Source organism: Podarcis raffonei, chromosome 12 (genome assembly GCF_027172205.1).
Source record: "Podarcis raffonei isolate rPodRaf1 chromosome 12, rPodRaf1.pri, whole genome shotgun sequence".
NCBI lineage: Eukaryota > Metazoa > Chordata > Lepidosauria > Squamata > Lacertidae > Podarcis > Podarcis raffonei.
In genome coordinates this window covers 27,038,699-27,063,899 of record NC_070613.1, presented here as the reverse complement: position 1 = coordinate 27,063,899, position 25,201 = coordinate 27,038,699, and the positions used below count along the sequence as shown (strand labels likewise).

The 25,201-nt window shown below is 39.1% G+C and overlaps 1 protein-coding gene across 4 annotated transcripts; it reads left to right on the top strand.

Moving 5' to 3' along the window:
- The first annotated feature begins 27 nt into the window (after positions 1-27).
- Positions 28-20,998, top strand: PEX1 (peroxisomal biogenesis factor 1). Of its 4 annotated transcripts, none has more exons than XM_053359397.1 (24): positions 28-274; positions 2,317-2,460; positions 3,437-3,520; positions 3,749-3,863; positions 3,950-4,713; positions 5,331-5,450; positions 6,251-6,368; positions 6,756-6,856; positions 7,676-7,770; positions 8,335-8,467; positions 8,890-8,986; positions 10,114-10,284; positions 11,120-11,274; positions 11,516-11,705; positions 11,812-11,978; positions 14,126-14,260; positions 14,903-14,967; positions 15,177-15,319; positions 15,401-15,504; positions 16,090-16,266; positions 17,619-17,849; positions 18,327-18,524; positions 19,208-19,338; positions 20,699-20,998. In XM_053359397.1, the coding sequence occupies exons 1-24, from the start codon at positions 161-163 to the stop codon at positions 20,778-20,780; spliced, it is 3,834 nt and encodes a 1,277-aa protein (XP_053215372.1). In that variant the 5' UTR covers positions 28-160; the 3' UTR covers positions 20,781-20,998. The 4 variants fall into 4 exon arrangements, with proteins under 4 accessions (XP_053215372.1, XP_053215371.1, XP_053215373.1 ...); XM_053359396.1 differs by lacking the exon at positions 28-274 and adding an exon at positions 374-592; XM_053359399.1 differs by lacking the exon at positions 28-274 and adding an exon at positions 575-649.
- The last annotated feature ends 4,203 nt before the right edge of the window (positions 20,999-25,201 follow it).

Below are 25,201 nucleotides of genomic sequence, written 5' to 3'. Positions count from 1 at the left end.
GGGGCCGAACCGCTTCAGCCAATCACAGCGAGCGGGCAAAGAGGGTGGGCCGCTCGAGAAGCAGGAAGGAACAGCGGCGGCAGCAGCAGCAAGTACATGTCCTGCGGCCCTTAGCGTGAGCCGCACGGGGCTCCGCGCGGTCGCAGGGCCGGCGCCTGCCATGTGGGGGGTGGGAGCCCCCGGGGCAGCCACGGCGAGCGTCTCCTTGAGCGGCGCCCGGGACTGCTTCCTGCACCTGCCGCCTGGCTTGGCTTCCAGCCTCCGTCTGCAGCAGGTACAGGAACGCGGGGGAGGGCGGCTTTATCCGGGCAGAGAGGATCATGGGAATTCGCCCTGGCTCATTTCTCTGAGGGCCTTTTCTATCTCCTCATCCAGCCTCCCCCCCCCCATGTCATGTCGCTATGGTAACGTGGGCAGCCGTCTCATTCTCACGTTTGCTCTCCTCGTCGTCTTCTGGCGACGTTCAGTCGCCCCTTTCTTTCTCGTCAGCCTTGCCAGCGTCCTGGCGTCCCGTTGCTATGGCAGCAGTGGGGAATGGGGGGCTCGGTGGAATCCTCTTTGCCCTCTTGGCGCTGTGGGGTGTGGTTCTCAGGTGACTGGGTTCAGGATACAGTGGGGCCTGTGAGAGACTTTATTCGCAGGGCAGAAGGTAGAAGAACACAAAATTAAAGGTTCTTGTTATGTCATGCTCATTATGTCGCCACTGCAGTTGTTAAGAGTGAGAGAACCTGGCATCCTTTCTTTAGCTTCCCAGTGTTTGTAAAGGAACAGGTGTCCCATATCTGACACTGTTGCTCTCTTTCACAGACATGCGCACGTGGGTTGAACCCCCCCCCCTTTACCTTATATAGGGTACAGCAGCTACTGCATCCAATTAGGAGGTGCTCTTCTGTAAGGGTCCTGGTAACACTAGTGGGACGAAGTCTTAACTTCAGTGCAAAGAAGAATTATGTGAAATGATTTTTCCATTCCATCTTGCAGATATTCTTGAAATGGACTACTGACATTGAAATTAATTAAAAACTCAAATTATTGAATTTATCTGCTTGCTTCATAAAGGAACAAAAATATGCTTTCTGTGTCTAAATAAATGTTCTCAATAAAAACAGTTTAAAAGATTATTAAAATCAATAGTAGCCAAAAAAGATATAAAACATGGGTAACTAATGCACTTTCAGTGGTACACCCTTGATTCATGGAGGATATTGGTCAGGCTTGTTAAGCTTCACTGTTGCCTGTTAGTGGCCTCTGTAGCATCTTTCTTCCCCATATATATTACCCTTGCCAGAGGTCTGAACTGTTCACTTGCAGAGGGTTCCCCTACTCCATCACTCCATCCATTTTATCTCCCTCTCTTCCTGCCACCCCATCCACCCTTCTTTTCTCCAGTCACCTCCCACTTGCATAAAATTAGGCAAAGAGTCTCATGTTCCCCACCCCCGAATTGAACTGTACATACATCTTTGTAGATGAAGGCACAGTTTCATAATGTCATTAACACCTCCTGCAACATTGTTAGGTGTTTTGCCATTGCAGTATATTGGTGTTGGGAATCCTTGTATAAAACGTACATGTTCGTATGAAATAAGGGCTGAAAAGCATTTGGAACTTATACATGATGAGTTTACAAACTGCAAGACTGTTGGCCTGGCTCAACAGTTGGGTACAAAGTCTTCAGAGTTTGTGGAACTCCACCAACCACAGCAATTCTTCCATTTGTTTCAGTAGAGGGATCTGACTGTCTTTGTAGACATCTCTTTGGACACATGGGTCGTTTTCTCAATTGAAGTAGATGAGGGAGCCCATTCATAGAAAAGCTCAGCACATGCATCCAATCAAACACAGGACTGCACTAATTTCATTAGCATTCCCCAAAAATCAATTTTTTATCATAGAATTGTATGGTTGGAAGGTACCCTGAGGGTCATCTAGTCCAACCCCCTGCAATGCAGGAATCTCAACTAAATCATACATGACAGATAGCCATACAACCTCTTAAAAATCTCCAAGGACGGAGAGTCCGCCAGCTGTCATGGAAGTCTGTTCCACTGTCAAACAGCTCTTGCATTTACTTATTTGCTCGAACATAAAAGATACACTAATCACATTAGTGTTCCAAAATAATGTATGTTTTCTACAAGATTAATATCCTGTAAATAAGAATTCTGTACAGAAATGTGTCATATAAAGTTTCCCTTTGCTGAATAATTCTTGATGCTATTTGCGCTCTCACATATAGATAGCTGGAAAAAGAATTATGGGTACTACGGGCTGCTATGCTATTTAACATCTATCTGTTTTCTGTGGCATTAACAGGATCAAGCTGTGAAAGCGTCTTGGGGCAATCAGCCTGTTTTCTTGGGCTGGACAGAAATCAGACATTGTGGTCAGCATGCTGGAAATGTTGTAGAAATGAACAGACAACTTGCAGAGAAACTTGGCATCAAAGATGGGCAACAGGTTTGGAATGTCAACTTTTATTTTCTTGCCTGGACTACAATATTAAACTAGGCAAATATATTTCATAATCATTGGTCTCCATCTGTCTACTGAGTAATGTCAAAATTGTTTTTAGTAAAGCTTTTGCAAATAAGGGTTCACAAACCTGAATTGCAGGAGCTGGTGTTTAACATTTAGGGTAATACTGAAAATGGGACAAAAATATAGAGCAAGTAACTTTTGAAATGAGTCTTTTTCTATGGCTTCTATTCATTTGTACATTTTTGTTTGCTTTGTATCTGCAAAATATGCAGGCCCCAGTTTCAGGTTCTTTGTATTCAGCTGTGCAAAGGCAGCTGTGTGCAAAGATCTCAATGACAGATGGAGAGTACTGCTAGTTTTGCCAGTTACGATCTGTGATGGGAAACAGCAGTGACTGGAATCAGCCTTCCCTCTCCCCAAAAGTTTATCAGAACTGAAAGTACTTGTTTGAAAGCTTGTTTGAAAGTACTTGTTTGAAACCAGCACAACCCCTGGTTCTAAAAGCTGGGATTCCCCTTACCTTGCCTGGCACAGCATGTACTTATTTTTACAGGACCAAATCAATAAATATATAACGTTGAGAGCTGCTTCCATGCATGAATTACAGCTGTTCTATATCAGGGTGATTTGTTCATATTTAGTGAGTTGATTGTTTCATGAACATGAACATGTAAAAGTGTCTTCTATCCAACCTTTTAGCATTTGACAATGTCCTGAACCAAGTCGCAAACTGCTTTTTAAAGGAAAGCTGGGAAATGGTTTGTTGATTTTCCAAGGGGAACAAGCAATACTGCTGAACAATAAATGGTGAAAAACTTATAATGCAATTTGGTTACATGCAAGTGCTTGTGGTTCATCCCCCTTGTCAGTAACTCCATGACTCACTTCATCTCCACTGCATTGTTTATGTAAATATATTGAGAGTATTTTTTCAAAAAGGTTTATTGTCTGGCAGATCTTCCTCGAGCCCTGTTCTCAAGTCTTGTCCTGTCAGCAAGTAGAAGTGGAACCCCTCTCAGCCGATGATTGGGAGATCCTGGTAATACAGAAATTTAAATTATTTAGCTCTCCTAATGCTTTTAAACAGGGTGGTGTTCTTCATTCCTGTCCTCTCCCACTCCCCCCCCCCACTTCTAATGTTTTTTCTGAGTGTTTCCTCTTGTTGTTTTCCTTATGGTTCAGATCCAGTTTAGTATACAAATTTCATTATGAAACACAATTGAGTTCTAATATGAAATGTTTTCTAACATTCTGCAATGTATTGTAGGAGCTGCATGCTTTCTCACTTGAAAGCCATCTTCTTGACCAAATTCGAATAGTTTTCCCCAAAGCTGTCTTCCCAGTGTGGGTTGAACAACACACTTGTATTTATATCCAGATTGGTAAGTGTTCATGCAAGTCTTCCTACAACTTTGCAGGAATAATTGTAAGGTGGCATATGTATTAACTTGCCCCTCTTTAATTCCAGTTACTCTAAAACCTGCTGCTCTTTATGGGAGACTGGAAGCTCGTACAGAGCTTTTCATACGCCCCAAAGTACGTCAGTATGAAGCAAGTTCCACCATGCTGCCTTCCACAAAAAGTGACATCTTACAGGACAATGTTCCTAAAACCAAGTTGGATCCAACAGCAACAACTAAGGAATCATGTGCCAAAGAAACTAATTTAAATACGGGAGTCCAAGAGCCTAAGCCAGATGCAAAGGCGTCATTAACTGCAAGTGTCCTGCCAAACATATGGAATTTAATTGGGAACATTTTCTCCTCTGACAAAGAACAGGAGGCTTCTCGTGACACAGGTGAACTGAATGCTGCCAAAGATGGGCTGCTAAACTTGATTCATATGGATTCTGTTTTCAGAGTATGCCAGATTCAGCCCCCCAGTGTGCAAAATACATTGGCAACATGTACGTTTCAGAAATGCAACGCCATTCATGTATTTCCATGGAATCTAGAATTCCCTGCTTTAGAAGCTAATATTAAAGTGTCTTACGGGAAAATCACTACACTGCTCTCTCCAAGACAGCAGCATCAAGAGTCAAAGCAGAATGTAATGTCAAAGAAAGAAAAACAGATGATCAATGGAGAAGACAAAAAGCAATCCGGCCCTAGTAAAAGTCAAGAATCCAATGAGATATCTATTGTACAAATAATATGGAATGGATTTGAGGATCTAAAGAGTGCTATAATATGTAATAACAACATGGAACAACTGCATGTCGGAAGAGTTTGGGTTAGTCCAATTTCAGAAGCCTACAGAAGATTAAAGATTTTAAGTCAAGTGTTGAATCGTTGCTTAATATTACATTTTTTTAAATGGTTACTTGGAAATAAGATCTACAGATTATAGTGGATTATTTATAAAGAAGTGTCCACAGGATCACAGTGGTACCATCTCCAAGCCACAATAGTTGTCTTATAATAGTTCCATTAACTTCGATAGGATCTATTCTGAAAATAATAATAATAATAACAACAACAATAATAATTCATAATTTATTTGTACCTCACCCATCTGACTGGGTTGCCCCAGCCACTCTGGGTGGAGCCCAACATACAGTTTCAAACCATTTCTTTTTAAAAAATATACTTGTCTGGTTTGTTTTATTTAATTGAAATCGTTATACTCCTTTACTAACTGAAACTGAGGAGGCTTAAATTACATTTGATGGACAGTCAAGGTATTTGAAATCTTCAGGTACATTTGAAATCTTAAAAAATTAAGTCATTCTTAAGTTATAAAAACTTCGAGTACAACACTGGTGGATATACCTTTGAAGTGTGAAATGTGTAGAATAGTCTTCAGCATTTATTCTTTCATATTTCTTGTTTTTCTTAACTTTATTTCAGATACCAGAAGGGTTGAGAGAGAGACTACACATAGAAATGCATTCAGCTGTCAGAATCACATCAGTGAACTTGGATCCTAAAATTCCCTCATCTATTAGATTGTATCCCAAAAAATCTTTAGTGAGTTTGCATTCTTGACTGTAATTATTTGTTAAGCTGCTTCCATGTGTCTTTACAAGTTGGTGAAATTCATATTGCATTATGCTATTATTTGAGACAATTTATTCCAAAGGCATTATCAACCTATGGTTACCGGTTCTTCATAAGAATATAAGGAGTTTATTTAGACCAGGGGTAGGCAACCTAAGGCCCAGGGGCTGGAAGCAGCCCAGTCACCTTCTAAATCCGGCCCGCGGACGGTCCAGGAATCAGCATGTTTTTACATGAGTAGAATGTGTCCTTTTATTTAAAATGCATCTCTGGGTTATTTGTGGGGCCTGCCTGGTGTTTTTACATGAGTAGAATGTGTGCTTTTATTTAAAATGCGTCTCTGGGTTATTTGTGGGGCATAGTTCTTTTTTCTTCTTCTTCAAAATATAGCCTGGCCCACCACATGGTCTGAGGGATGGTGGACCGGCCCACAGCTGAAAAAGGTTGCTAACCCCTGATTTAGACTGTTGAGGAGCAGTAATGTCACAAGTGAACTAAAATGGTTATTGCATATACAATCAAGAGCTTGAACACTATAAAATTTAATATTTAAACTCTTTTTTCAGTATAGATTTTTCCTTAGGAAATAATAAAGAAGATAATCATAATTTGGATAAAACTGGGGCCACTAGTAAATCCTCACATAATGAATTGCCTCAGTTCTTAGCACTTCTGACCCTTGTATACTTGAATGAGCAAATGTTCATTGTGTGAAAGTGTTAGGAATATTTACTGAACTAACAATGCTTCTCATCCTTTCTTCATTTTAGAATAAAGATATCAGCGACGATGAAATTAAAAATGCCTTTAATTTGTGGATAGAGGATTATGGCAAACTTCCCTTGCTAATAGCAGGCACGAATGATATACAATTAGCGCTTAAAGATGGTAAGCTGAACTGCCCTTAGCAGTGATTGTGAATATATTTCTACCCAATTATGAAAATATATTTGATTCTTTTTTTAAAAAATCACCAATTAAAATCATGAGTTATTTATCATTGTCTTTTCAATCTGTTACTTAACTACTGTATTTAAATAAAGGTGCTTCCAATAAATAAAGATCCATACTCTCACCTATGGTCAACCATTAAATGGGTCTTTGCCAGTGAATCAAAGTGTGATCAAAGCTTTTAGCCACAAAAATACTTACATACACATTGAAACCCTTTTGCATGAGCTAGGGTTTACCAGTGTATAATACAAGATCTACAAGGTATTAAAATTTACTATTTTGTATCAGAAGCAAATTGATGTGTCCATTATGTTTTGAAAGGTATGGAGGACTTTGTCCTCAGTGTCATTACTTCTGAAGAGGAGAAGGCAAAAAATACTTACATCCTGAGTCCCAGCTTGTTGCAGAAGACAAATATGCAAGTAAATATCACTTATTTCAGGTATCCAATAACTTAAATTATATCAACAGCGCAATTCTGTTTATTAGGGTATCTTTTGTATTCGTTTTGGTTTTTGACTCATTGTACATGAAGCATTGCAGGAGAGGAGACTCTTGTGATAATCTGTACATAAATTCAGTCACAATGAACATCATTGGATGATAAATTCAAGTTCCCTTAAGAAGATTAAGGAAAGGTTTTGCAGCAACCTGCCCCCATCTTCCAAAGCAACCTTGTAGTTCTCTCACTTTTTGAAGTGTGATTTTTGAAGTGTGTTTATTGTTTTCTAATTTTCAGTTTTCTATATTGTAATGACAACTTTAATTTTCATTGTAGAATTGATGGAGTGAAAACTGTACAGCAGCTTTCCTGCTTCTACTAACCAACCAGATGTTTTGGACTACAGGTTCCACTGCCCTTGACTGAGTGGGATTGCTGAGTGGGATTGCTAGGAGTTGTAGTTCAAAACTTCTGGAGAGTATTGGGTTGGGGAAGGCTGCCATAGAGTCTGGATGGACTTGGAATACAAGGAAATCTGAAAATCACTTGGTATTTTAAATGTAGTGTAGTAATTAGATACTATTTGGCTATTTATCCAAAGGACAAACCCACTACAATCCTGAGCTTCTTGGGAGACAAGTTTCTTCTATGTGATTTCTTACAGTAAAATCCCATTCTGAATTTTATTGGCGTATGTATTCAGTATTTCTCTACTCATCCACAAACACACACACAGACAGACAGCATGTTCTAAAAAGGCACCCTCACTTCTAAATAGTGACTGTCTTCTTTTGTGTAGGTTCTGGTACATCCTGTGACCTCAGTAGCCAATGGCAGTGGTGCACAATCTTCTTGTGAGCAGCTTCTTCCATGGTTTGGTCTGAACTGTTTGGGGTGAGACATTTTAATACTATCACAAATTAGAATAAAAAAATCAACAATAAAAAGCTGTGCAAAAATAAATATTAAATGTGTAATTTAAATATGAAGCATTTTAGATGTCAATAACGTCGTAGCTAAAGAGAACATTAGATTAGCCGTAGAGTACTGTCAAGATTTAAACACACATATAGTTCTAATCTCATGACTCAGAAATTGGGCAAGTATTTGGCACACCTGTGCCCTCTAATACAGGTTTTGCTGGTGTGGTTGGTCTATCTGAACACACATAAAATGGGGTGCAGCAAATAGTGAAGTCATATGCAGGATTATTTCTTCACATACATGGAAACTTTTTCAAAATGAATGTTTGACATTCTTAATGGCAGACATTATTCTGCAGTTGCCGCCAGTGTGTGCAGTACAGTAGCAAATATTGCAACTGGGTCATTGGCTACAGTTCTATAAATAATCAAGACAGAGAGTACTCTAAAATAGCCAAGCTTTTAATTTTATACGATTTAATTTGACTACAGTGCATTGAGAGGGCACTCAATTCTGTTAACATTTCCATTGCAGAGGAGTTGATAATTTAGCAGTATCTTCTTTGAAGCATGTATCTCACAGCCTTTTGAAACGACCACTGTCTCAAAAGCTAGCTCCCATATCTGCAGGACTATGCAGTGGAGGTATCCTGATTACTGGAGCAAAGGTAAAACTTTTACATTTCACTGTTTTAGCACCCAATAAATTCTGGGTTTTATCATTAGTCCAATTCAAGTGGTTGTCAATCTTTCTGAGCATGTGAGTACATTTAGAATTTTGAGAGAGTGCCATGGAAATTCCTCCATCTGCATGCTTCTCTCCCTCCACCCTTGGATCACTTTCCCCTTACCCCTAGATAGAGAGGAAGAAAGCAAAATGTGCATGTGCATGCACACATAGAGGCTTTGTTTTTCCAAGGGCTATAAATAAACATTGGATCTGGTAGACTTGAACAGATTGCTTTGAATCTTCGTGATTTTACACCATCAGGTTAAATATTACAGAAATAGAAAACCATAGTAGCAAACTTTGATAGTTTTTCAATTTGGGTATTATTTTAGGAGTTTTTAGCCCTGATTTATTTTACAGGGAAGTGGCAAGACAACTTTAGCAAAAGCCATCTGCAAAGAAGCATTTGATAGACTGGATGCCCATGTGGAAGTAGTTGACTGCAAAGCTTTAAGAGGTAATGGATACAACTGTCTCCCTTCTTGTAGGATGTTCAGAATACAATTAAACTAAAAGGGTAAGTTACCAAGTTAATTAGATCAGACCTTTTCAGTGACTCCCAGCTTGTGGTCTGCTCTACCCAGGGAGACATGCCTAGCACCACCCTTATCTGTTTTTGGGCACCAGGTGAATACTTTTGTCTTAATGGCGGCATTGTGGCCCCTTTTAGTTGGGTGAGATCAGCAAGTCCTGATCTGTTTTATCTGTTCAGCTTTATTTTTAGATTTTTATTGGAAGTTCTTTATTTGGTTTTAATGTAAGTTGCTTTGGGTCATTTTGTGAGAAAAGCAACTAACACATATAATTAAATAAATACTATTCCTAGTGTTTTTGTTTATCATAGCAACAACTGGTAAGAGTTTGGGCTATATTGAAAATGTGTCTTCTCTGTAGCCACCCAGTACGTTTGAACTTGGGTCTTATGCCCAAACCCTGAGTCCCACCCCACTGGTTTAATATTCACATTTTAGGCCTTGCTGTTATTAGATTGGTCACATAAGCAGGTAGGAGCCAGAACCTTCTTGTTTTAAAAAATCTATTTCAAAAGCAGCATCAAGAATATTGTCTGGGCCTTTCTTCCCTCTTTCCTCTGCCCACCTCACCCCAGTTTGAAATATGTGATCTATTTATATTATTATGTATTATGTCTCTGATGTTTGTACTACTTCATTTTGTGTCAATTAAGATGCAGTCCTGTGCACAGTTAACTGGGGAAAAGTCCCACTGAACTAACTTTATTTATTTATGTAAAATAGGCTAGTGTATTCATCACATATTGCTGATGGAGGACTGAGGCTGAGAGAATGGCTTGCCTGTGACCATTCTGTGAGTTTATGGCAGCAGAGTGATTCAGACTAGTGAATTATATTATTCTGCACCAGCTTTCCTTATATGTTCAGCAGATAGAAGATAGGAAATATCTTAAAGGAGGTCCACAATAGGGTAATTTTAAGACCTCTTGGTATAATGAAAATGTCATATACAAGCTAGTCTCTGACCCATAATCTTGCCAAATCATAGATTGTATTGGAAGTTGGCACATTTTTCTTCTGTGTCGTTCTAATCACTATATTTGTTTTTCAGGAAAGAGATTAGAAAACATACGGAAAAAACTGGAAGAAGTTTTTCTAGAGGCAGGATGGAAACAACCATCTGTTGTTTTGCTAGATGACCTTGATCACATAGTTGGAGTACCCCTTGCTCCGGAGCATGAGAACAGTCCTGAAGCTGTCCAGAGTACTCGCCTTGCTCATGGTAATGGTTTACCAACCATTACTGAGTTGTTTTTGCTTTAACTGTCCTGTGATTGGAAACATCTGACCTTTGCAAGGTCCTGAATAGATCACAATGTGTTGTTCATAGCTTCATGAAAGCTAGCAATATTTTAAACTTTGAAATGAATTTTCCACGCAATGTGGAGAAAACCACATTCCCTGCTCCTCTTGATCTGCCCGGATCAACTGCAGAATGGGGAGCTCTGTTGCTTGTTTTTAGATGTGCTCTCATATGTGTGTGAAAGAGTATGCAATGGCCATGGCTGTTCTTTTTGCTACACCCACTGCTGCCATGCAGCCCCCGGCTAAAAAGAATAGCCACCTCTGGGAATGTGCCCTGGCCCAAGTAATATTGATCTTTAGCTTTTGAATGTTTTTGAAAGAAACAGCATAATCCAGCACTTGCATAGTCTTAGTAATCAGCACAACTCTACATAGTGTATCTGTATTTGCAGGTTATCAACAATATATTCAGCATTTGGTACAATGTTATGGTTAAGGTTATGATTTGCTCTTGTATATTAAAGCTGTAATTCTTTATATGGAAGTAAACCTATTGAATTCCAGGGGACTTACTTATGAGTAGATAAGTATATGCTTGTGCTGTAATACTTCTGGATACAGTGTGGGAATGTGCTTTGTTAGGTTATTAACAGCTGATACAAAGAAAATTTCAAGCTTCTGGAACTTTATTGGAACAGACAATGCACACAAATAAAAGAAGATGCTGTTTCTGTAACACTAAAATTGAGAGGTAGCTGCTATTTTATATGGCCATCCATGAAGTTTGAATTGATTTGTATTTCTGTTCCTAGTTTTGACAGATATGATAAAAGAAGTTATTTCCATGCACAGTTTGATCGCACTCATTGCCACAAGCCTATCTGAGCATTCACTTCATTCTTCCATGATTTCTGCTCAAGGAATTCACATATTTCAGTGTTTCCAACATATCCAGGCTCCAAATCAGGTATAAGCAATAAATTATGTTTTAATAAAAGCATCTTAAAACCATGCAATCTAATTCCCAGTAATTTTGTTTAAGATCTCGGTATAAAATGTGATACTGTATGTTGAATGCACAGATCTGCATTTTATTATTTCTTCAGAATCTATCCGTTTTAATTAATTTGAAATTTGGCCAGTCTTCTTATTTTTCTTCAATTCTTTGAAGTTAGGCTACAGATAAATTTACTGTATTTTTTTTCCAGGGACAAAGATGTGAAATACTTCATTCCATAATAAAAAATAAACTTGACTCCAATATAGACAAGTTTTGTAATCTTGATCTCCATCTAATTGCAAAGGAAACAGAAGGATTTGTAGCTAGAGATCTGACAATGTTAGTTGAACGTGCTGTACACTCATGTGTTTCTACCAAAGGAACATGTAAAAAAGAAGGTATGTATAATAATTTTATGAAGTATTCAGAAAAAAATGTGCATAATATAATGTAATATTTCGGTGTAAAAAATCATAAAGTGAATGTGTTTATCCATTTTAACAGATTTGATTCTGTCAACATCAGACTTCCAAAAAGCTTTAGAAGGTTTTACCCCAACATCTTTGAGAAACGTTAACCTTCATAAGCCTCAGGAGTTTGGCTGGGATAGAATTGGTGGCCTCAAGGAGATACAGCAAGTGCTTATAGATACTATCCAATTGCCTGCCAAGGTACTTTTCTCTTACAGTTGTGTCTGCCATTGGTAGGTGTTTGTAGGAACACAGACCTTTGATGGTTCTGGCTTGAGGGGGTGACAGCTTCTTATACCAAAATGGACAAATATGCACCCATAGTACAGCCATTTCTCATTCATATGTAAGTTTGCAGAAGCTGGAGAGGAGAACGGTACAGCTTCTCAGCAATGGTATGTTAAAGGGCATAAACTAGAAGATTATCCCTGACGGTTATGCGCAGAGCTGAGGAAAGAATGAAGATGCAACAGCTGAGGATTATTAAGGCAGGAAGGTTCACGAAGAATCCTGGGTGGCTTAGCTACCTCAGATCATGCACAGTGTGGGAGGCAGTTATCTGGAGTTGCCAGCAGGGAGCAGCGGTGCTACAGACCTGACATCCTGTAAGCAGCATGACAGCCAGACCCAGGGACAGTGCAGGACAGTGTGGGCACATCAGTGAAGCCAATCAGGTGTCCTGCATCATCCTGCCACGTTCTGGTACGTGGCAGTGGTGCTGCTCCCAGGAGGCCAGGTTAATAATGGCACCCCTCTTCATCGGTGGCTGCTAGGGGTGTATTTTCCTTATCTTCAGCTGCCTTGCATCAGGCATAGTGAAAAAATGCATACTTTTTATGTGTGCCAAATATTCCAGTTTAATGGGGCATTCTTTGGACTCTATGAACGCAGACTATTTCTTGTTATAGCCAACATGTCAATATGAGGTAGAGAAGGTATACCACTATATGTATAGGGATCCGTACACACCACATTTGAAGTAGTTATGAACATGACCACAGAAATAAAACTCAGTGTGTTTTGTTTTTGTCTATATGAATAATAGACAAAAATAGGGATGCAGGTGGTGCTGTGGTCTAAACCACCGAGCCTAGGGCTTGCCGATCGGAAGGTCGGTGGTTCAAATCCCCACAACAGGGTGAGCTCCCATTGTTTGGTCCCAGCTCCTGCCAACCTAGCAGTTCAAAAGCACGTCAAAGTGCAAGTAGATAACTAGGTACCACTCCGGTGGGAAGGTAAACAGCATTTCCGTGTGCTGCTCTGGTTTTGCCAGAAGCGGCTTAGTCATGCTGGCCACATGACCCGGAAAGACTGTCTGCAGACAAACGCCGGCTTCCTCAGCCAGTAAAGCGAGATGAGCGCCGCAACCCCAGAGTCATCCGCAACTGGACCTAACGGTCAGGGGTATCTTTACCTTTATATCAATAATATGTATATGGCTCTTTGATCATTATTGGACTGTTTCATAATGCTCATGCCCCAGCAGACTAAACTGAAGCCTGGAAATGCAGAAAAACACCCAACACCTGTGGATGATAAAACACTCATGCAAATGTTAGTCTATAGATAGATGCATTTAGTCGCATTTCAAAATAAGCATAGAGATGTTATGGTGACTCATTGGTTCCACCACAGATATGGATTTTGCCAAAATTGATATTATGCTGCATATCATAATAGTAATTATGGAACTACATGAATAATAATAGGGTTAGGGTTATGAATTATTATTACTATTCATTTCATTTCTATACCACTTACTGTAATATTTTTAAAGAAAAAAATCTCAAAGCGATTTACAATCTGCATTGACACATCAAAGAAAACAATCCAGAATAAAGCATTACTGATTTAAAACATTACTGAAGAAAGTCAAGTATACACTCAAAGCAACGTAATTAACAGGATATTAAAATATTACCTTAAAGGTTTCAAACAAAACATGACAAAAGTGGTCAGTGACAGAGTGCACATTTAACACAGCAAAGTTAACAAAAAATAATAATCTTAAACATTTCAAAAGAAAACATTGCTGAAGAAAGTCCAATATAAAATACACATTTAAAGCAAGATAATAAAACATTATCAATAAGCATAGAACATATCTGCTGCTGTTGCTGCCACTCCTGCCAATGGTGGTTCATAGTGGGTGGTGGCTATGGAAACTCAGGATCCATGACCTCAGTCTGCACTAAGAGACTTCCAAGATGATCTCTGCCCTCTTCAGCATACTGAATCCAATTTTTCACACTTAGCTACCCTGCTCAGAGGTTCTTAAACAGGTGTTATTAAGGGATCATATACTTTTTAAAGCAGACACAATTTCTAAAGACTTCATATGTTTTCAGTATCCAGAATTATTTGCAAACCTGCCCATACGACAAAGAAGAGGAATCTTACTATATGGTGCTCCAGGAACAGGGAAAACTTTGTTAGCAGGTGTAGTTGCCCGAGAAAGTGGAATGAATTTTATCAGCATCAAGGTAAGAATGTAAGATTTTTCAGGATTTATTGCAGTAACTGAAAATACAAAGATGTGTTCCATAAGTCAGTATCCAATAAGGTGATAAAAATTATATGCTACAGTTTGTCTTTCAGAAGCTCTCATATGTTTTAGTAATTATTTGTTTGTGATGCACACATACATATGGAATATGAACACATCTGGATTATGACCCATGGTATTTAGCCTAAAGAAAATAGTCCAACTTTCTACAGTCCAAATCAACACAGTCCAAACAGCAACCTTAAACCCTTGGACAAAGTAGCTTCATTTTTGCCATAGATTTTTTTTGGGCACACTACTTAATGGGTTTCAATTCCTTTCTGTCCTTCTGTGTGTTTGTTCTCCCCCTCCCCCTGCCTGCCTGCTCTTTAACAAGCAGTGTTAATGTGATCCCAGTAGAGTAGATCATAAGTAGAAACTACTGGACCAGTCTCATGTTCAAGGTATGTTCCTTTGGAAACCTATATTTTGTAATGTTTTTAAACAGTCTTTAATTGCCATAGCCCAAACAGTACTTTGTTATGCCACAGTTTATACACTTTACTTTATAAGTATTGATTAATTAAATAGCTAAGGTTGCAGAGAGTATTCTTCTCTTTCTCTCTCTTTTTTTTTACAGGGACCAGAACTGCTCAGCAAATACATTGGAGCAAGTGAACAAGCAGTTCGAGATGTATTTAACAGGTTAGATCCAGATTTATGGTGTTGCTGATAGATTCTGTTTTTGGAAGTAGTGCTGAAAATAGATGCTGGATTTGTAATGTGGAGAAGAAACAGGCTTAGTAAGTGTAAGTTGGGGAGGTGTGAAATAACAAGACTTGCTGATATCACATGTCCAATCTTGGCAGGGTCAGTTTATTCCTTTTGTCCTAATTGTGTTGTATTTATTGCAGAGCACAGGCAGCCAAGCCTTGCATACTTTTCTTTGATGAATTTGATTCCCTCGCTCCTCGAAGAGGTCATGATAACACTGGTGTAACTGACCGCGTTGTTAATCAACTGCTGACTCAACTAGATGGAGTAGAAGGCTTAGAAGGTAATGATCAAATCATCTCTGTTTCTTCCAGGAAAAGGTTAAGCTGGCATTTTATTAATAAAGTCCCTTTCTTTTTCTAAGGAGTTTATGTACTAGCGGCCACTAGTCGCCCTGATTTGATTGACCCTGCTCTGTTGAGACCAGGCCGATTGGATAAGTGTCTGTATTGTCCACATCCTGATCAGGTAAGAAACAAAACACTGTACCAAATATTGAAAGGAAGACTCACTTCTATGTGGATTAATGTCCATTCCATGCTTTCGATGGCTGAATTTCCATGAACATAAGATGAAGTTGTTTTGAAACAGATTCAAGTTTGATTCTATTTTTTCATTAGATTGGTGGTGGTAGAATTCTATGTCAAGGCAATGATCTTGCATAGTCTAATGATTTCTCTCAGGCCTTTCTCATCTTAGGTTTGATGCTGTCGTCTGTAGGCATTGGTGTGTGTATTCTATGATCTACAGGTGTGTTAAAAAGAAGATCAGAATGTGGTAGTGGGTACAGAATCTGGCTTCCAAAGAATCTCATCGTGCTATTATAAAAAGCAAGTTGCAAGTCCCTTATGGTTGAGAAGAGATGCTTGAAAATGTATAGAAAATTCAAAATAATGTTTACATCACTGGGTCCTTCCACATGTTGTTTTACCTTCTCCAGTGCCCTTTTCCTTATTGGAAAAATACACAGAAGTCTGAAAAACAAAACATTAAGCACTGTCTAAGGGGAAGAAATCAGTATTTTATTAACAGGGTTACTTCTAATTTCCTTAGGCTTCCCGACTGGAAATTTTAAGAGCACTGAGTCATTCTCTCCCTCTGGCACATGATGTGGATTTTCAGCATTTGGCAGAAAAAACAGAACATTTCACAGGAGCAGACCTAAAAGCTTTACTGTATAATGCACAATTGGAGGCCGTGCATGCTAATTTTGGTTCAACCTTGCCCCAGGTAAGTGCACTGAAATTTAAAGGATTTCCTTAAAAATCCTTAAGAGTTTGCTACCCATAACATTTTTGAATGGTAAAATTATTTCTCACTAATAATTTTAGGCTGCTTTTCCAGGCAAATAACAAATCCCAAATGACTTGCATTCCAAATATCCGAAGGAAATACAGTAATATAACATTTCAGACTTAAACTAAAACTCATCAACATTCCATTTATTTATTTTTTAACAGGGCCAAAAATAATGCAACTCAACCAAACCATCATGCTTTGGAAGGCCAGTTGAGAAAGAGTGTTCTTCATGGCCTTCTGGAAACCCTGAGACATAGAAATTTGATCCAGGTCCATAGGAAGATTCTTTCCCTTGTGGCCACTCAGCTTAGCAATCTAGGGGATGGGCATACCAGGGGTGACGCCAAAGCAGATCTTAAAGTGCAGGAAGTCCAGTAGCTTGGCCACAATCTGAAACTGGTAACCTGGGTACTAAAATACTTAATATTCCAATTACAGTGGTACCTCTGGTTAAGAACTTAATTCGTTCTGGAGGTCCGTTCTTAACCTGAAACTGTTCTTTAGCTAATGGGGCCTCCGCGCCGCTGCCGCTGCATGATTTCTGTTCTCATCCTGAAGCAAAGTTCTTAACCCGAGGTACTACTTCCGGGTTAGCGGAGTCTGTAACCTGAAGCGTTTGTAACCCAAAGCATTTGTAACCCGAGGTACCACTGTAATTTAGCTTTTCAAGAGTGGTGCCTAGAAATGTTAAGGTGATGTGCAGCGATTTGATTGTGATGTTGTTGTACGATGAGATCCAAAGATCTGAATTTTAGCGTGCCTAAGGATTTATGACTGCTTTTATTTGAACAGCAAATTTATATACCGAGGATCACAGGGCAGTTTACAATTTAAAAAACACAAAATCACATAACATAATAAACAAAACAATAACCCCCCAGTTTAAAAGGCCATAGATTGTTTAATTAGCCAAAAACTTGAAAGAAGAATGTTTCTGCCTGGTGCCTAAAGATATATAATGAAAGCACCAGATCAGCCTCCCTAAGGAGAGCATTTCACAAACAGGGAGCCACCACAGAAGAGACCCATTCTTGTGTTGCCACCTTCCCAACTTCTTGTGGAGCAGGCACACGAAGAAGGGCCTCAGAAGATGAGGGTCCTGATTTGTTCATATGGTGAGATGTGGTCCTTGATGTATTGCAGTCCTGAGCACACTGCTAACTTCAGCACACTGCTAGCTCTTCCCTGCCAGAAGACCAGAAGATAAAGAGCCACACAGACATCCAGAATGAGGGAAGTGCTACGGAGTTGGAAATTCTAATTTTGTTAATTTCCATCCGCAGGAAATAGGTTCTAGCTCAGATAGCGATCTCAGTCTATCATCGATGGTTTTCTTAAATCAAAGCAGTGGATCAGATGATTCTGCTGGAGATGGAGAAGGAGGCTTGGAGCAATCTCTAGTTTCTCTTGAGATGTGTGAGCTGCTTCCAGAAGATCCAAGGTCCAACATCTATCGTCTTTACTTTGGCAGCTCCTATGAATCAGAGCTCGGCAATGGAACTGCTTCAGAAATGGTAGCTGGCTGCTTTTGCTTAATTGATGCTGTAAACATTCTAGCATCTAAATGTAATTGGGGAGAAACAGTACTAATTCAATCTATGCCAGTACTGGGTGACAGATATAAATTCTGAGTAACATAAACTTGAAATATGAACTCATTCTTCCTTGACCAAAAGCAGCAACAAGTCCTTGTCTTTTTGGGAAAACAATGAGGACCTGTCCCATCCCCATGAGAATTGATCCAGGGAGAATCCCCTATGAATGCACAGTATTTAGAAATGAAACATATTCATATTTAAACTTTCATATTACTAATAAGTTATCTGATCAACAAAATACTTCCTAAAGCTTATATTGCTTGATAAATAACTTTGGTAATGTAACTGTTGTTGTGAAAAACATAACTGAAATATTAGTAACTGTAACCACAAAATTGATTACTATAATAATAACGGTATTATGTTACCCCACCCACCCACTTGTCTCTACAGAGTTCTCAGTGTTTCTCGGGACCAAACTCCATAAATCATGATTTAGCTAGCATCTCTCTGAAGGATTTAGTATCCTATCAGCCCCCAATTCTAAGAACAGCCTTACAGGAAGGTTATCAAGAACTTAATCAAGAGCAGATAGAGCAACTCAGGGCTGAAATCAATGCTATCAAGGCCAACTACAGAAGCAAAAATGGGGTATGGAAGACATTTTTTTGTTGATTCTTTTGATCTTTAGAAATGTTCTGTTGTAGAAGTAGTAATAGTAACTACTGCAAAGTTTTGCTATTTCAAAAGAAGCATAGCCTCAGAGAATGTCCTGAAGCATTCAGACAAACTCACTGGCTCAGTTAAGACATACATCAAACTATAGATTACAGACCTTAACTATGGTTAGTCAGGACATCCAGATTGGTAGCCCATGGTTTCTGCAAACTGTGGTTTGGTATTATTTTCTGATTGACAAACCGTGATTACACTTGTTGCGCTTCCTCTTCAGGTCACCATGCCATGGAGCGGAAATCTCTCCAGACAGAATAATTGCATAATTGGCCTGTTGTCCATTGTGCTGGAGGTTCCTTGACTTCACTACCCCCCCCCCCACACACACACACTGCGTAGGGTTGCCAAACAATAGTAACGAAGCAACACATGCCAATTTACCTGCAGAAAGGATAGCCTATTGGGGAAGGCAGGGAAGAAAAAGCACAGCTTAAATCATAGTTTGCCTGTATACATAAGTGTATACATTGTAGTCTGGTCTCTAGCTATGGTTACTGCAAATCAAAGTTAGCCCCAACTTATAAACTGGGCCATTGTCAATATCAGGGATTGAAATACAGTCTTTTATGTACTTTCCCTTAATGTGATTTTTTTTCCAGGAGGAAGTCACTCCTCCATCATCAGTACCCAGCAAGAACACTTTAAGCATTACTCAGCTTCACCTGATAACTGCACTTGGAAACACAAAGCCATCTATTAGTCAAGACGACTGGAATAATTTTACTGAACTGTAAGTACCTTGTGTCAAGGAAATCACACAAATTATTTATTAATATTAAAAATAAGCTCACACGTGTTCCGGAACAGTTGCTGTTATTAGTCTATTGCCACACAGATACCATTTTCTGTCTTAAGGTGTCTACACATCCTGAAGACTTTACTGAAGTGTAGTGTGGCGAGAGGTTTCAGTGAAATTGTATGAGAAAGAAGCTGGTACATGGAGCCCTAGAGGCTGCGCTACCAAAGCCTGAAACATAAGTTTTATTATCTTACAGATTACTGATAGGCACTCGTCTAAAATGGCTGGAGATTTTCTATCAAATGCATATGAAAGTTCTTTTAAATTCCTTTTCAATGATGGGCCCTAAAGGTTGTATCCAGTGGTGTTCTGTCCACTGACAGAAGACTTTCATCAGCAGAAAGGGGAGGCTGCCCACCCCCCAAATCTGCTTGGGGATGGTGGTGCTAGAGGAACCTCTGAAACAGATTTGTAGGGTGGGGCTGCAAAGGGAGGGGAAATTGCTTGAAATATCTTCTGTCAGTGTGGGCACCATTTGCTATCACTGTAAAATGTTTGAAATACCTTTTTAAGCAGGGATGATTATTGAAGTCATGGTCATGTTGACCTGCCAGCAGCTGTGCTGCTGTATGATTCCAGCCTCACAGCTCCTGCTTCCAGTTCCTCATTGTGACGTCCAGGAATATGCTTATCATCTCCCTCAGTTGCCCTTAGTAGTGGCAGCAATTTGTACTGTTGACTGACTGACTGACTGACTGATTGATTGCATTTATATCACACCTTTTTTCCTCTGAGGAGCTTGGGGTGGCATACACAGTTCTCCTCATTTATCCCCCACAACAACCCTGAGAGGTAGATTAGACTGAGAGACAGTGACTGGCCCAAGGTCACCCAGTAAGCTCCATGGCCAAGTGGGAACTTGAACCCTGATCACCCAGGTCCTAGTTCAGCACTCTAACCACTATGCCACATTGGCTTGCTAGCTGCTTCTGCTTCCAAGAGAAGTCTGCCGAAGCTTGCCAGTGATTGTTAACAAATGTTGTAAAAAAGTTTTCTGTGGACGTTAAACATTTTCTTAGTTATAGGTTATTTGCTCTGATTGTTATTACTTTAAAATTCTTACTTAACTATAATGAATTTGTTTATTGTTTGTTAGTTTTCCTGAATGGGGAAGAGGGAGTTGAAGAATGCTAATAAAAATGTTAACTGCTACTTTTAAATGTTTTTGCCAAAGAAGCCTCTTAGGTATTTCTGGTTTTACTTAGAATTTGGCCTTCTTTAGATTTCACCTGAATACTTTTCTTACAAAGCATAGTTCTGGTGGTAATGCACTACTATTGTTGTTTTTTAGCTATGATAATTTTCGCAATCCAAAGAGGAAAGGGCCCAGTGGAGCAACTTTCAAACCAGGACAAAAAGTGACATTAGCTTAATTGCTGTTTAATGCGTTTATGGTGATTATCTCAAAATAATTTTTTAAGTAAAGTATTTCCATTATTAAATCATATTAAAATATATACCTGCAGCTATGCTAATGCTGAAATGACAAATAAGATTTCTTTAAAATTAATTGTTTCAAAACTGTTTTACATAATTTTAGTTTTCAGATTATGTCCTCTTACAAACCTATAATAAAATATTTGAGATATTATTGGCTGCCTTGTGTTTTAAGTTGTTTTAATTTCCTATTTAGATTAAGCTATCATCTTGGACTGCCTAGAGCTCTAGCTGGCTTCAATTCTGATAGCCACCACACCGAAACTAAATATAAAACTGTATGAAGTCATGTTCACCCTTCCTGTTCATAGTAGGCTTATAGAATCCATGTTGTCAGTATCAGAATTAAGTTACCATTATCTTCAAGAGGAAAAGGAGATGTGCACCATGTATTCTTGGGGTAGCACCCAGTGTGACCACCTTTCTACTCCTGGGTTTCTTTATGCAAGTAATATGCTAGAGAGAAGGTGCTTCGCAAGATGATGCTACCAATTCAATTGGATTTATCTATGCTTAGGCGTGTTGTTGTACAGAGAATCCCATTATTTGTTTCCAGAATTTACAAAGAATTTTAAGCCGCCATCTAACACTGTTCTGCAACCTAGGTCAGCTTCAAGTGCTTAGAATATTTATCAGATTGTTCCCATTTTTCCCATGACACTGATATGTCTTCAGTGTGGCCTGTGGGAGGTGCCCTGGTTTTCATTTCATACAATCTCTAAAGGATTAACAGTTTATATTTAGCCTTTTAGACATTCAAAAAGAATGGTTGTGGTGTCAGTGTCCCTTGGGACAGCAATAGTTGTTGTAGCTCCACATGATGTAAGCAGAGACAGTATCTTTTTGTAAATAGGGAGCCAATTACTACTGTTTATTACTGATCTTTGCCAACCTGGTGTCTTCCATATGTTTTTTACTACAGCTCCCATCAGCCCCAGACTGGCAAACACCACTAATCATAGAATTGTAGAGTTGGAAGTTCCCCCAGGAATCATCTAGTCCAACCCCCTGTAATGCAGCAATCACAGCTAAAGAATCCCTAAGAGATGGCCATCCAACCTCCCAAGGGAATTGCATCATCAAACAGCTCTTACTGTCAAAAAGTTCTTCTTGATGTTTAGTAGGAATCTCCTTATGACTTGAATCCATTGGTTCAGGTTCTAGCCTCCAGAGCAGGAAAAAAACAAGCTTGCTCCACCTTCCATGCAACAGCCCTTTAGATATTTGAAGATGGCTACCATATCAGTCTCCTCTTTTCCAGGCTAAATATACCCAACTCCCTCAAGCATTCCTCATAAGACTTGGTTTCCAGAGCCTTTATCATCTTGGCTGCCCTCCTCTGCAAATATCAGAATTAATCTGTATCTGAAGCAGCAGCAGATCAGCACTCCGTTACTAACCCATCTCAGTATCATAGTATCACACTCTGCCCATGTGGTATGTTAAAACCTTAATTCAGTTTCTCAGTATTTATTTCAGACTGTACCTGCTGACAACCCAAGATATATTTCCTTTCACTGACCTAACAGCATATGAGTTGTCAGGTGGTATTCTCAGTTTACCTATCCAACAGACCTTGAGTAACCTTCCCATAATTATTTCAGAAAATAATGGTTTTAGAAGCATATAAACTCTCAAATTTGCACTTTGTGGATTAGTATCTGGAATTACCATTTTAGCAATAAGCAGGTGTCAAACTATTCTGAATAGTAGTAGCATCAGGACCTTCCTTTGATGTAACCCAAACTGTTATATGAACCAGTATATATACTATAACCATGTCTGGCAGTATCAGCAAGTGTTTAATTTACATAATGCCATATAACTGCTTCTAAAATGTAGTAACCTACTATGGTCTTAAATCTATCAAATTACAGTAACTTAGTTTCCACTTCTTGTAGCTGAAAACAGCATTCTGCAATGACATCTGACTACAGGATCTTAACCTGGCTTGTTAAGATCAATTATAGCTGCCTTTGTTTGGCAAGGGTATGATGGGCCCTCCTGTGGTGGTTGGGGCATTGGGCAGGATCCATCCCAGGGGTAATCAGGGATGAGCTCTGTGTTCCCCACTTGGACATACACTTAAGGGATGTTGGGATGTTGCTTCAAGACCCAGTCACCTTCGGGACTTGCATGCCTGTAACACACCCATGGGGCAGGACAGATCTTGCCTTTCTCTCCCCTCCCCCCCAGTCCCTTAACATTTTTCCAGAGGGTAAGCTAGGTGAATGGATCAGCCAGCAGTGTAAGTGTTTTCAAAAGAACTAGACACATACTGCAGTCTCAGCTACATCAGATTATAGTACCTTAGTCACAATTGGCTGTAGCATGAGATGTTCCCATGAGAAGAAATATACCCCAGTCACATTTTATTCAGTCATTAATAAATCTGAAGAACAGTTGATGATGCAGTTTTGTCAGATTTATTTTACACAACTGTCAGTCATTGACCAATTCCTAAATACTAGCTGAAGTATATTTTATTGGAAATATGTTACTTGGAGGATTCAGGTTTGAAGGCACTGGGTGCTATTCAAACAATTTTTACTTAAGTAGACCTAACACATTCATTACTTTAAATAGATCTACTCTGAATAAACCTTAATTTATTGACACCCACTATATATTGTGTTTAGTTATTCTCTGATTATGGGAACAACAATACAATAAAAAAATAAAAAACAGCAATAATATGTGTTGTTTATTAAATTTCTATACCACCATCGTAGGATCACAGTGCTGTTTACAATATAAAAATACAGCGCATGATTTTTTTTACAGCTTTTATCAAAATGCCAAGAAGAGGGTACTTTATGTTAATATTTCACTTTTAAAGAAAAATGTGACTGCATGCTTCTTCATTCAGAGGAACTTCCATGCAGTATTAGCATACAAGTAGCTAAACTAATGGAAGCTGTTTTCTGCTTTGATTATATTGTTATCAGATCAAGTTCCTAATCCCAAGTGAAGACAGAAGCAAACAAATCGAGAAAGCTGCTCTCAATAAATGTTTGAAGAAAAAGTGATTTGATACTTTTTTGTGTTAACAAGCGTTTATGTACCGATAAGAATATGGTATCTTTTCTTTTCACAGGGTAGATTCTTTCCGAACGCCTATGACTTTTCCTAGCATAATCTTTCCTAGGCTATTATGCAAGCATTATATGGTATTAGCTTGCTATTAGATAACAGTCTGTCTGTAGGATAGATGTCTGTTTACACATAGCAATTATCCTTGACTGACCTCGCAAAAAAAACCAGTGGCTTGCTCCAGCTGGCATAGATCTTAAGATTCCTTGAAAGAGAGTGAACACGGGTAGACGCAGTCACATTGAGGGATAGATGAGATGCCCATAAATTCTGTCTGGGGAAATTTCAGTCACAGGTTTTTTCCCATTTACAGTAAAGTAAATATGTAACCAGAATATTGTGCTGGTTTTTGTTTCAGGGTATTCATTTTAACTTTGTGTACTTCTTCCATAAATAAATGTTCTCTATTTGATGTGGAGCAGTATAAAAAACACAATAACAATCAGAATTTCAGAGTTTTAGATGCAGGCATACAGTTATCTGAAATGTAACCATTTTATTTTCTGTTAATCCAATTTTCTCAAGGTAGCAACAACCATCTTATACCGTTGCCCAGGAGTAAGTCTCAGTGGATCTTACTTCTGAGTAAGCAGAGCAATCTTATGCACGTCAGTTATGAATACAATTTGAGAAGAGGAATTAACAGTTGCAGCATTGTTGTCTGGACCTAGCTTCTATTGTATAATATTGTCTATTTCAATTTGCTTTAACATAAAAGAAAAATGGCTCTGACCTGACAACAGTTGTCTGTAAAACTCTCTTTCTGAGAAAGTGAAACAAGGCTCTTAGGCATGCATTCCTATGCCTGTTTAGTGTCCTATTTTTTAATAGGCACATCTCACAAATGGGGAACCACCATGGAAAAGGACAATATCAAGTGGGTACTCCCCACTAGTACACCACCAAGGCCTTACCTGCCACTTGTAGGATCTGAGATGGATTTATTTATTGAGTTTCTATCCTGCCCCTCCACCTGGTTGATAATGGATAAGGCACACTTTTAGGCAGTTTGGTCCCAAGCCGCCACCTAACTTCTTCCTCCAGTCCACCTAGTTGTAAAACACGTGTTCTAAGTTCCTAGCATCTTGAGTGAGAATAAAATTAATCATTACCAATCCAAGGCAGTAGGTCAGGAACTTGAGATGTTCATTCTGCTGAGTGAAGCATGTAAAGAAAAGCCTGAGTGCTATACCTAGCCAGGAAGGTCACTGGGTGACCTTGGGCCAGTCACTCCCTCTCAGACTAACCTACCTCGCAGGGTTAT

Excerpts from the sequence above, each read along its gene's own strand:
- PEX1 (XM_053359396.1), top strand. The coding sequence starts at position 389 with ATGTCATGTCGCTATGGTAACGTGGGCAGCCGTCTCATTCTCACGTTT. Across the intron at positions 3,864-3,949 it reads TTGTATTTATATCCAGATTG|TTACTCTAAAACCTGCTGCT; the intron begins GTAAGTGTTCAT and ends CTTTAATTCCAG. Across the intron at positions 10,285-11,119 it reads GAGTACTCGCCTTGCTCATG|TTTTGACAGATATGATAAAA; the intron begins GTAATGGTTTAC and ends TTCTGTTCCTAG.